The sequence below is a fragment of the Pteropus medius genome, unplaced genomic scaffold (genome assembly GCF_902729225.1).
Source record: "Pteropus medius unplaced genomic scaffold, Ma_sr-lr_union100, whole genome shotgun sequence".
Lineage (NCBI taxonomy): Eukaryota > Metazoa > Chordata > Mammalia > Chiroptera > Pteropodidae > Pteropus > Pteropus medius.
In genome coordinates this window covers 59,661,987-59,675,577 of record NW_024344378.1, presented here as the reverse complement: position 1 = coordinate 59,675,577, position 13,591 = coordinate 59,661,987, and the positions used below count along the sequence as shown (strand labels likewise).

Sequence of the window (13,591 nt, the reverse complement as noted above, 5' to 3'; positions counted from 1 at the left end):
AGGGCTTTATTGGCCAATGAATATTTACCCACCAGGGCTAAACAGCCAGAGACAGCCTCTTCTTCCTCTGAGCTCTCTGAAAGCATCCACCCTCCCATTCCTTTTTAATCACTTTTACCTTTTTTTGTGATTTTTTTTAAAAAACACGAATTTTAAGAAGAAAAAACTTGTTTTGTGAAATGTAATAATCATTAGAAAAATTTCAAAGAACACAGATCTAGAGCTTAATGAACAATTTTAAGCACCTGTGTAATCACCCTCTGGAATTTTGCCTGTACCCCCCAAATCCCTGAATCCCTGTGCCCCTTTCTACTCTCCCTAAATAAAACCCTTTGCTGACTTTTATGGTAATATAGTTTTGCCGACTTCCTAAGCTGGCTTTCTGAAACACTATTGTTTAGTTTTAACTTTTTTGAACTTTATGTGTATAGAATTGTAATTGAAATTATACAGTATGTATTTTTCATGTCTGGAATCTAGCTCAGCATTATGTTTGCGAGATTTATCTATATAATTAGGTTTAGTTATAGATTCTTTATGATATTCTGTGTACAAGATCAGATTATCTGCAAATAAAGACAGTTTATCTCTCCTTTTTCAGTTCTTATGCTTTACATTTCTTCTTGTCCAATTGTGCTGGCCAGAACTTTTAGTACAGTATTGAATGGAGTGGTGGTAACAGATATCTTTGTTTTATTCTATTTTTAAATAACAATTTTATCGAGATATAATTCACTTAACATACAGTTCATTCATTAAAGTGTATGACTCAATGGTTTTTAGTATATCTAACGAGTTATACAGCAATCACTACTATCAACTCAGACATTTTCATCACCCTGCACCTGTTAGCAGCCACTCCTCATTTTTCCCAACTCCTCTGCTCCAGGAAACCACCAAACTTTCTGTCTCTATAGATTGTGGACATTTTGCTATTGCTATTGTGGAAATTTCATATGAATGCAATCATAAGATATGTGATCTTTGTCTTATTCTTGATCTCATGGGAAAACTCGGGGTTTCACAATTGTCTCTGTTGTCTTTTAAAATTTTCTAGATACTCAATATCAACTAAAGATATTTTCTTCTTGCCTTAGTTTTCTAAGAGTTTTATTCTTCTCATTATTTTAAAAAAAATCATTAATATGAATGGATGTTGAAGTTCATCAAATACTCTTTCTCCTGCTGTTGAGATGATCACACGATTTTTCTTTCTTAATATATTAGTATAATAAATTACATTGATTGATTTTTTAATGTTAAACCAACTGTGCATTCCTGGAATAAACCCAAATTAGATGTGACAAGTTATGTATTTTATAGATAGCTAAATTCGGTTTGCTAATATTTTGTTTAGGATTTTTGCATCTATTATCATAAGGAGATTGGCTTGTGATTTTCTTTTCTTAAAATCTCTATTCCAGGTTTCAATATTATTTTACTTTCCTCCAAAACTTAGTATAATAAAAGCAGCAGCAGACCTGCATACCTGTTTTATTATCTCTCCTGATCTGAGGACTAGCTCGGCTCAGCCGGGCAGTTCTGCTGCTCCTTTGCCTGGGGAGTTGCAGTCAGATGGCAGCTGGGGCTGGTACATATAAGATAGAATCCCTTCTGGGTCTGGTGCCTTGGCAGGGATGCTGGGAGGCTGGGAGCTCTTCCCATCATAGGAAGCCTGTGGGAAGGGGCTGGATGGTGGTTGGGCCCCACGACTGTAAGAGCAGAAGATGCCAGACCTTCTTAAGGCTTATACTCAGAACAGGCATAGGGTTGCTTCTGTTGCATTCTATTAATTAAAGCTGCTCACAGAGTCAGCCCAGACTCAAGTGGAAGGGACTGCACATGGGTGTGAATACTGGGAGGTTGGTTCATTGAAGGCCCTCTTTGGAGACTGGCACAGGTATCAAGGATATTCTGGCTTCATGACATGAATTTGGGTGCTTATGTTTGAACATACCTTATTTCTCAATCCTGGCTATAAGTACTGTAGGAGTACTGGCCATATCTGACTCACCTCCAGATCCTCCCAAGTCTCTCACCTCTGCCTCTGACACAGAATCTGGTACAGAGTAAAAGGTAGTGGAGTTTGAGGAAAGAAAGAAAAAAGTCATGCTGCCCTGGGCCTGGGAGATAGTTCTCACTTAGGAGACTCTGATCTATGACCCTGGCCCTATACCACTGGCCACCTGATGGACCCCAGAAGCTACTGGGCCCTGTTGTTCTTCATTCAATAGTCACTGAGAAACCCACTTTGCCAGACTCTGAACCGGGGACTGAGCATCTGATGATGAATTGGACACATCCTTACCATAAGGAGGTGGTAGGCTGCGGGTGGTCTTATGAAGAGAAAGATAGGACAACAAATAATTCCATCACATGTGACACAGTCATCTACTCTTGCAGAGGCCAACGAGGATATGCATGCTGTGGGGGAAGCCCTGAGGAGGGAGGCATGGTGAAGGCTTTCCAGAGGATATGCTTCAGTTGGGCTTGAGTTGAGTTGAGAAGGAAGTGTAGGAAATGTACAGTGGGAGATGGCACTCCAGGCAGAGAGCACAACACTAGCAAAGGCACTGAGGCTGGCAGGGCTGGTCTGTTGAGAAAAAAGCAAAGCGTGAGGTTAGATGGAGCTGTGGTCCTGAGAGAGGATGGCATGGCCTTGAGATGAGCCCAGGCTCTTCAGTCAGACCAGCCATGGCCCATAACTGCTTCTCTCTCATTATAGGGTCAACTCATGGCAGATCCTAATCTCCTTATCTGTGAAATAAGGATCATGATGGTCATTTCCAATAGTGGTGGTAGGGTGTGTAACTGTGCCTGGAACATCCAAGTGTCTAGTAGGTGCTGGCAATTGTCAAGATGATGAGGCCTAGGGATCACTAGGGATCTGATTAGGTTTGGGTTAACAAGGTTTGAGTTCACAAGGAAAGCCCCCTCCATGCCTAGCTGATGTCAGGAAGACAAGGGTGGAGACTAAAGAGCTGTAAGGAATCTCCTTGATGAGTATGTTATTACTGCTTCTCCAAGATTCAGTGGGAGAAACTGAAGCCCAGAGAGGGGAATAGGACTGCCCAAGGTCACACAGTACATCTGTCAGAAGTAGGACAAGTCAGGGACCTAGGTGTCCTGACCTCCAGCCCCCATACCCGGTATCGATTCGGTTTCTTTCACAGGCCCCTGCTGTCATCCTCTGGCTTTAAAAACTGCAACTCGCTTTCCAGAAGCCATTTCCTATGGGTGCTGATGGGTTTACCCTTCCTGCTAATCAATGGGGCCCTGGAGTGCAGGGAGCTGAGCAGAAGGTTTCTGGCTTGTGCCCAGAGTCAGTGAGAGAAACAGCCTGCCTGTCCAGGGTTCTGGCTGCTGCTGGAAAGAGGGAGGGCAGTGCTAATTGGCATTGGACTGCCTAAGACGCGTGCCCCTGCTGTTCCTCTGGCTGTGCCAGGGTCACTAGATCTGGGTGCTGTCATTATTTGTTTGCCCCTTCAGAGACACGCAAGCCGAAACAGGAGCTGGGCACTGGCCCTGAGAATGTATCCTGGTTGGTGAGCCCATTCCCGTCAAGGAGCGTTTGCTGAGCTAACGAGATGTCAGGACAGTGGGTGTACAGTCACAGCTGGAATGAAGACGGGTGGGATTGAGCATCAGTTCCACCAGAATAACCTGCCAAATTAATGTGAGGATTTTGGCATTAATCAGAGTGGGTAACTTTGTTATGACCACAGTTTTCCTTTCTGTGGATCGTTGAGGAAGCTTAGAACCTGGAAGATGGCAACTTTGAGTCTGAGGATCTAAAATATGCCAGCTTGGTCAGGAAAATATGGCAACTCCCTCCCTTTCTTGCTTTCTCAAATATTCAAGTGTTTACTTTGTACCAAAATGAAACATTTTAGTTCTATGATCAAGAGTGTGGAGATGAGGGTGGGTGAATGGTGCATAGAGCAAGTTTGGGAAGTGAGGTGGGTACAAAAATAAATAACTCATGATAAAAGGGCAACAAAAACCATCAAACAGAGACAAGAGAAAGTACTTCAGGGGATCTGTGATAGAAGACATCTGGTATGAATTAGACCTTATTGTGTTTTTGATTATTGGTGAGCACATTTAGCCACAGGATCTATATCTAAATATTGTTGGCAACCGTACCAATTCTCACTCAAATACTTCTTGTGAACTGTAGGAAACTGGTGTTATGACTCACAAAATTGTTTTACTATAAAGCAAAAAGAAATGAGGTGTAGTATTTCTGTTAAATGTCTCATAAACCCACATACACATTTCCTTGTTCAATTCTGTTACCCTCAGACTGAACATTCAGCAAGAGATCAGTGTGCGAGAGCTCTTCTTGGAACCAAAATTGTAGCTCACGTGCCTTTTTGATGAAAATGTGCCATCGGCAGAGACGAGACAGAACTAACTTAATTTTTCCTGTCAGTCTCTGTAGTAGATCAATTAAACTGCCAAGGAGATCAAATATTTCAGACTATATTTATTACATTAAGTATTTATGTTCAGGCCAAGCCTTTAAAGCATGATGTCATATAGGAATGTAGGCCAATTAGATCAATTCAGCAGAATTTGCTGTAACTTAATGGAAATATAATTGTGTATTTTAATTTAGTGTCCAAGAGGTAGTATGTTCTCCAAACAACAATTTTCAGGCTGCATTTGGTGGCCAGATGGGTCTTGCACAGACTTTGGTGATGGCACGTTGATAAGGTTAGATTGAAGAAGTCGTGGCCTTTCAGAGGCTTTGCCAGCTGCAGGGTTGGTTGCATCGCATGCAAAGGGAATGACTGACTTTGATGCCCACAGAATGGGAGATGGACCGAATGTTCCTAGTATATTTTCCATGGCGAGCCCGTCAGTGACTACAGTGTAGACTGAGGCCATTGGCAGTCATGAAGTCTCAGCTGGGTGTATAGACACGTCTTTATTCCTTAGCGACTTCAGTGGGATTCTGTTCTAAAGGAGAGCATCTGTTCCCATCATCTGAATGAAAGGAGATAGGAAATCACAAGTAACAAAAAAGACATCATTTTGATGAGAGTAATATCTGGTCACTTTAGAAAGAGCAGAAAATATAATAAAATGCAGAGAAAAAGATCATTCATAACCTGTTACCCAGAATCAACCACTATGAATATTTGGTATTGGTACATTTGATTTTCTCCCATTTATAAATCTATATCTCCAATAAATTTGTTATTTTATAACTTATTTGGAAGTTAAATAATTTTAAATTAAAAGTTAAAATTTATAAATATTTTCTATTTCTAAATAAATTTATATATGTATATATACATCTATAATCCCATGTGGATATGGTAGGTACATGGCTGTACATATACATATACACATATCTACTATGTGTGTATATATATTATGTATAATGAATGTGTATTATGTACACAAATATACATATACTAAAATGGGATCATATTGACTTACTGTTACTTAACCTGCTTTTTAAACTTAATATTTTACTCATATTTTTCATGGCACTAAATATCCTCCTATAATATAATTTTATCATAGCTTCAGTGTGTTCTATATGGGCAACTATAACTTATTCAGTTAATTCCCTATTATTAGGCCATTAGGTTACACATAGTTTTTTGTTGCTATGTGCCACTCTGGGATGACTGCCACTCTAATTAATTTAACTTTTAGCCCATCCATGATTATAGGTTTTTGATTAATTAAAAACAAACACACAAACAAACAAACATACAAAACAAGAGCTCCAAATCTGGACGTCTAGTAATTAAAAGATGAGACTTTTAAAGTTTGTTTGGCTTATTCCTCAAAATTCTATGGCAGAAAAAATTATTCTACTTTTTGGTCAGATGGGAAAGGCTTCATGGAGGAACTGATATAACCATGGAGATAGTGTGGGCATTGCATGTAATGCAAGGCAAAGGAGCAGCGTTGGTGAGGATGCTCACAGCACAATCACTGCCTTGTGGAGGGATCTCACTGCTTATCCTGGTTGTCCTCTGGGGTGATGCTCAGAACAAGCTGAATTCTTTAGCTGGTCGTTGAAACAAATTGGTAATTGGAACAAGCTGTGACTTGTGACTTAGAATTGCCCTTTAATTTGCATGGAGTTGTGGAAATAATAATTTTGAGGGCTTAGTACCAGGGCTTTATAGAATTTCTCCCAAAGGTAGGTGTTTTACCTCCTCTCACAAATAGGAAGCCAGACTTGGAGAGATAGGGACAAGCCCCATGACTGTTAAGTTCCAAGCCTACTTCCTTCCATTTCCACAGGCTGCACCTACCTGGCTTTCAGACCCCAGAGTCCTGTCATCACTCTCATTTTATAGGGTTTTGATAATGGTGACTCCGTTTTGGGGTATACATTGTCTTCATCACTTCCCTGACCCAATAAAAAAAGAATGCTGAGCCTCATTCACAGCCAATTCAGCATTGCCCCACCACTAAGAGTTGTAGGTGTGTTGCGGTTTTCAAAGCTCTTTCAAACATCGTTTCATGTGACAGTTCCTGCTGTCACCAGTGACGGCTTCAGGCCATTCTGAGGTGTACTGTTTTGCTTGCTCTATACTAAACGGCCCAAGTGCATTTTGAGTTTTTTGTCTGTCTTATAAATTTTTGTCTCTTTTCTCAATATTACCCATCAATGTCTGTCATTGGCAGCCACATTGCTTTTTAGTTTGTGACAGTCTTGTAAAGCAGACTTGTGTTAAAAGTGCCCTGGGAAGAATCTTTAAGAACTTGGTGAGGGTCTGGAGCGTGCTTTTCACAGGAAAGTGCATTTGCTCTGGAGTCTGGGTTTTCACTCAGGAATTATATGTTCATCTGCCGCCCTGAGTATCACAAAGGACGAGTCTCCATTTTGTTACTTCTGGTTTTCAGTAGTGTGCAAGCTAATGAAATTGTTTAGGCAGGAGACATAGGGAGAAATCTGGTGATGCTACTGGTACTACGAAATTATGGAGAAATCAAGTTAGTTTTATAAGGATCTTATTTTTGGAAGTAATTTGTTTCTTTGTAAAAAACTAGGAGTTAAGAGAGGCGTTGGTTGTAAGACAATTTAAGTTTAATTGCAAGTATCGAAATTCTAAAAACATATGTTAAAGTTAGAAGGAAAACTCAGCTTTGTAATTGACATTGCATTCTAAAACTACTCTTTTTTGTTGAAAGGGATTTAAAAACTTGTCTTGTCCAATAGCCTATATTGTACACGAAGTTTCTATACAACATCCTGTCAAGGGGGCTTCAGGTTATTATGACCAGAAACCCATCACTCTGGAGAGAGCCCGCTGTGTATGCATAGCATGCTATTGGTAAAGAAAAGAAAACCCCTCTTTTTCTCACTTCCACCCATTGCTTCTGTTCCACTCTCCACACTTAGAGAGGTAGTTGGAGGCAGTTACTTCATATCCATTGTGCCTTGGGGTCAACTAAGCTAAATAGCCCCAGTTCTTTCACTTTTCACTCCTTCTTCCCTGCTTTCTTACCCGTTCCTTCCTCCCTATGATCTGATGGTCTGACCATGACAGAGGAGAGAAGGACTTTATCCTCCCCTTTATCCTTCCTTTTTCTGTAGGTTCTGCCTCTGTTAAGGTAACTCACAACTATATGGTGTCACAGTGAGCGAACTGTGAAGTCATAATGACCACATACTCTATTGTTGAGCCAGGTCTCCCTCTGTACAGTATAGATCATAGACTTTACAGTCTTCTCTGGTAAATATCATTGCATTAGACTTGTCTCCTCCTTGTTTGCCTTTGATCTTGTCTGTTGTACAGATTGCCTCTCTCAGTCTTGCCTGCATCTACGTTCTAGATTGGCACATCTTCTGTGTTCTTATCCAGGTAAGGGCAGGGCAAAGAGAAAGTAACTTCTACTGGTTCATTTTCAGCATTCCTCCATGTGGCTGTTAAGACGTTTGGGAGTCCACCTATAGGCATTGACCCTTTTGATGGACACTTTAGTTGCTGTTCAGAGTTGGGGTTTAGAGAAAGAAAGAGAGTGATAGCTGCGAGGGACTGTATGCCAAAGAATTTTGTTGGCTTGGGTGCATTTTTCAGGGTCTGCTGTCCTGCTGTGGAAATGCCTATCCAATGGGCATGGTGCAGAATCTTGAGCCAGGTTCCAGGGATGTGTACAAACCGTGTAATGCTCCCTTAGCCAAAGACATAGCAGGTGAGGTGGGTCAAAGGTGTCTCTGCCCATGGAGGTGAGGCAGTGTGTGGCTGGGACAAGTGTGGGTGGCCTGAGGGCCTTTGAGGTCCTTACCCACTGGAGTTGCCATAAAGGAGTCTCAACAGCCATGGGTGGTCTTCATCTTCCTGATAACCTTGACCTGAACTCTTTTTTGGCTCGGTTTTGTTTTTAAGAATTTATTTTATTTTTATTTTATTTTTAATTGTGGTAAAATACAGATAAGATAAAGATTACCATCTTAACTAGTTCTAAATATACAGCTCAAAAGTATTAAATACATATTTATTGTATAACCACCACCACCATCCATCTCCAGAACTTTGTCATCATCCAAAACTGAAACTCTGTCTCTATTAAACAACTCCCCATCGCTCCTCTTCTCCCAGCCCCTGTCAACTACCATTCTACTTCTTGTCTTTATGAATTTGCCTTCTCTAGGCACCTCCCATAAGTGGGATCATACAGAATTTGTCCTCTTCTGACTGGCTTAGTTCATTTAGCATAATGATCTTGAGGTTCATCCATTTTGTAGCATGTGATAATATTTCCTTCTTTTTTTTTTTAAGGCTGAATATGTACGTATAGCCCCTACGGTTTTTAGCTAGTCTCTCAGAGTAGTTGGGTTCCTCTGGCCCTTAGTTTCACCATCTGTCTAGTGTGGAGGATGAACTAGATTATGTGCACAGACTCTTCTCTCTCCTACTGCCTCAGTTCTGTGAGTTGATCTATCTTTCTTACCTCTGAATCTGTGTTTTGCAGGCCAGAAGTGTAGTTATTGATGGCTTTTGTGGAGCGTGATCTAGCATGTATAGGCTATGGATTCAGGTGAAGGAGGCTCTGTTTTGTACAAGTGATAGTACTTCTTCATCCTGCAAGTGACATATTCATCACTGAGTCACAGACCATTTAACTACCCCTTTAATGCTTATATTGGAACAAGGCCTTGCTAGGGGCGAGAATTAGCCTTAGACAAGCTGAGCCCACCCCTTTCTAGCTGGCCTGGCAGGGCATGGTGCCCAGGGCTAGGCTTTAGGACCATGGCCCTTTCCAGGTCCCTGATAACTCATAGCCCCAGTCAAAATTCCCTGTGATCTGCAGCACCCACGCAGCTCAGGCTCCTAGCCCCTCACAGACCCTCCTCAAATGTGCTGGTGTGGTCTAATTTCAGTCTTTTTTATTTTTCACATTCATTTAAAATTAAAGTTAAAATTAAAGTCTCTGAGTTTGAAAGAAGTTCACAGTCATTGTAGAAAGATGAGAAAAATTCTAAACAGACACAGAGGATAATCTTCAGTATTCCCACTGCCACGGGTGTTCACTTAGTATTTTGATCTCTTCACACGTGCGCTCCCTAACTGAAGGGAGATGTGGAAGGAAGACAGTCTCTGCTGTGGGTGGCTCCCAGGGCTCATGACACAAGCACTATTTCCAACAAAGACTGGAACTCCGTGCGGAGCCGCTTTTGGTGTAAATGTGTGGCCATGTCTGTGCGAGAGCCACCAGGAGAAGTGGAACAGTCAAGATTTGACCCAGTGCAACTCTGTTTCCTGAACATCACCAGGCTTGAGGCCTGCCAGGGGTGTGGAGCTGTGGACTGGGCTTTCAGAATTTTCATTGTAAACTTGGCATTTGTGATTTATCTCACATTCATCTTGGTATCTGCTGCCTGCTCTATTGACTCCTCTGTCAAAATTGAGACAGGAAGTGATAGCTGCGTTTTAACCTCCTATTACACCTCTGGAGAAGGCAAAGGCCACCAGAAGGTTCTGGTCCCACTTTTGCAATAAACTGCAAACTTGGGCAGTTACCCCTGGAGCCTAGGTTGCCTTACCGGGAGAGTAGGGCTGAGCAATGCCCACAGTGGGTGCTGGTAAAGATAAGCCTCCTTTTGTCCAAGCAGGCTTGGAAGGGGAAAGATATCAAGTGCTTGAGAGGAGAGGAAGGAGCCTGGCTCTGGCACAAGGAAGACTATCCCTGAGAAAGGAGGGTGGGAATGACCCAGCTGCTGCCATGGCTGATGCTGCTGAGGCTGCCTTCTAAAGGCTGATTTCATAAGGGTGCTGAGGCCAGGCAACCCTCCCTGCCTCCCTCCCAAGGGCCTGGCCTATTGCAGGCACTATGCTAGGTGTTGGGGACAGAGTCAAGAATGAGACAGAAAGATACTCGCCCCCTTGGGAGTCTACAGTCTTAGGGCATGTACGGGGTGAGACAGACAACAAACAAGTTAACAAACCATTAACAATCCACTTACCCTTTGTAGCCAGTGCTGTGAAGATATGAGCAGAGGGATCTTATGGAGCATAACCAGGGAAGCTTCTTTGGACAGGGAGGTCCGGAAGGGCTCCCTGAGGAGGTGATACTCAAATGGAGCTCTAAAAAGACAGGTGTGAGAAGAACTTTCCACAGCAGAGGGAGAGTTTCTTCAGTCATAGGCAGCACCAAGGTGGAGGAGAATGTCCTCTTTTGAGACAGAGGGACACGGGTTAAGGAGCAGGCCCTTTGCCTGGTGTGAGGTCTGGCTTTGCCGCTTATTATTTAACTTCAGTCTCCTCAGCTGCAAAAGGGGATCACAACAGAGCCTACTTCCTAGAGCTGTTCTGAAGCTGAGATAAACAAAGGTCTGCTGTGCTTAGAACTGTGCTGGCACATACATGGCACACAGTGTTTGCTCATAGTTCACACAGCTCCCAGGGAGGGCCCTGCTGTGCCGGGTGCTGTCAGTTTCTGCAAGAAGGCCTGGCCAGCACCTGAGGAAGAGGAGGAGAGGGTGGTTGTGCCCAATCACACAAAGGCTTGAAGGCCGTAGGGAGGGATTTCGATGTATTCAACGAATGTGGATTTCAGTCCAAAACACTTCTGTTTACAATGCTGTTTCCTCCAAAGCCGAGGATTACTTTCAGAAAGGGCTGAGGGACAGGTGAACACACATGAAAGGACTGGCTGTGCTGCGCACCGCCCCCTCCCCCCGCCCTCCCTGCTAGGTCTCAGGCCTCAGGGACAGGCGCCGAATCCCAACTGTCCTTGCTCTGGCTGAGGTGGATGTCTCTGCTCCCCTGATGCACCATGGATCCGGAGCTGGCCTAGGCTGGCTTGCTGGCAGGCAGAGGCTGCTTCCATTCGTGTCTCTTTCAGGGACCCCCACATGGGCGCCTACAATTTGACCTACCCAAGGGGCTCAGAAAATTTCTCAAATTATGTCCTATTGGCAACTAAGTCTACCTACCCTGTCTGGGTGCAAGGTCTATGCACCCAGCCTTCCCTCTGCTCTTGGTAGGCCTTTGGAACCATGGGTATCTCTCAAAGATGGGGGTGGTACCAGCACCGCTGAGCACTGCTGAGTTCTCCCCTTTGAAATCAGATGGCCAGCAGGACCACAGGATTACATGGCCAGACTCTCCATATTTCCCCTCTTCCCCTGAAAACTTTCTCTCTGTTTCCCTCCGTTCACTTGGTCCCACCTTTGCAATAAACTGCAAACTCGGGCAGTTACTCCTGGAGCCTAGGTTGCCTTACCGGGAGAGTGAGGCTCAGGCCCAAACCTAGACATCATCTGTAACTCCTTCCTTTCCGTCACTCTCCTTGCAGTCTATGAGCAATCTGCGTGGGCTCTAACCTTTAGCAAAAACCCAGAATCTGGCCACCTTTCACCACCTCCCCTCCAGCTACCTTGGGCCAAAGCACTGTCTACTGGGACTGCATTATTACAATAGCTTCTCTGGACCTCTCTGATGCAGATGAACTCATGACACTCTCTACTCAAATCCACTGAGGCTTCCTTTCACTGTATCCTGCACAGCCTGCAGGGCTGTCTGGCCTTGGTGACCCCTGACCCATCTGCCAACCCCCTTGCCTGCCGTTTCTGGCTTTAGTCACTCTGAACACCCTGCTGCTCCCTGAATAAGCATCTTCTGTTTCCACATCCATGCCATTGCACTGCTGTCTCCCAAGCTGTCATGCTGTCCTGGACATTTACACCACTTTCTCTCTGACTCATTGCACTCAGGTCTCTGCCAAGCATTGTGCTCCATTCATGTATCCATAGCACTTAAGACTGCCTGCCTTTGCATCAGGGATACACATCTACGGGTGCCTCTCCACTAGAACTACACTCAATGAGGCTGGGGGTCGAGCTGCCTTATTCCTGCTGACTTATCACTAGGGCCGAAAACAGTGCAAGGACAAGGCCCCAGGTGCTCATGGTATAGTTGCTGAATACATGCATGCCTGAGGATGACCCATGAAGAGGGAGGCTCCTCAACCTGAGCACGGCAGAGGGCCATCCTGTCCCTGTTCCTGGAATGGCTCACTCAGGGCTGTCTGGCAGGCTCGGCCAGGTAATTGTTCCGAAGGCCCATTACACACATCAGACCTGTGCTAAGTGCTTGCCAACCCAGTCCTTCAGAGGTTCTCAATCCTCAGTTCACAGTGCCTTGAGGTTCTCACTTAAATTTTCAGGACACTCTTGGGTCATAAGAAATATTCAATGGTTCTGTTCATTAAATGGTTAAGTCCAAGCAACTCAATAAGTGTTTATGTCCCAACAGGTTAGTAGCCATTGGAAGACTTATATTTATAAATTAAAAGAAGAATAATATTTTTCTTTCATTCATAAGTAGCTACCATGATCTTCTAATGGGGTGTGTTCCTGATAGTCTCTGCATAGCTTCTGTGATCTTGGAATCATATTGGATGCCACCATGCTCATTTTATGTTCTATGTGGGTTTTTGTGTGGTGTTTGCAAAACACAGGTAAATTCAGCTTCACAAAAATATAATGTCCTTGAAAGGAGTTCAGTGTGACCTTGTGTTAAAGCTGTGAGCTGCCTCTAGCATCATGTATGGCATCTGACAGATGTAGCTGAATTTCCCTTGACTTCAAATATTTAAACTCTCCCTGTGAGTTTGGGGATTGTGAGATTATTTCATTAGATCCTCATAATGATCCTGCGAGGTAGGTATCATTTCCTTTTACGGAAGTAGAAGTTAACGCTCAGGGAAGCCAAGATATTGGCCTAAGGCCATACAGCTGATTGGTAAGGGAATCAGGACTGTCCAGTTCTCTCCACTGCTCTGATAATCCTTTGGATTATCAACTGGATCTCTTGAGTTGTGTACCTTTGGGGTCCTGAGCATTTGTCAACCCTCCCTTTAGTGCCCAGAACCAAGCAGTATTGATCAGTTCTTTGCCCCAACCCAAGTCCTGGGGTCAGAATGTGGGCAGTGATGGCAGCCTGTTGTTTTTCCTCCTTCCAGGGGGCCCGCTGTGTTCTTGCTGTGTCCCAGATCCCATGGGGCTCTCCTTTCTCCCCACCTATGGCTGCCAGAGTAACCGCACAGCCAGTGTGGCCGCCTTGCGCATGAAGGCTCGAGAGCACTCAGAAGCCGTCCTGCAGTCAGC

The 13,591-nt window shown here is 43.8% G+C and overlaps 1 protein-coding gene across 1 annotated transcript in view; it reads left to right on the top strand.

Annotated features, from left to right (window-relative positions):
* Positions 1–13,591, top strand: part of DRGX (dorsal root ganglia homeobox) — a 29,440-nt gene that overhangs the window by 15,728 nt on the left and 121 nt on the right. The window contains exon 6 of the mRNA XM_039872452.1: positions 13,447–13,591. This exon is cut by the window's right edge and continues 121 nt beyond it. Within this exon, the coding sequence (XP_039728386.1) occupies positions 13,447–13,591 (145 nt within the window). The remainder of the gene's footprint in view (positions 1–13,446) is intronic.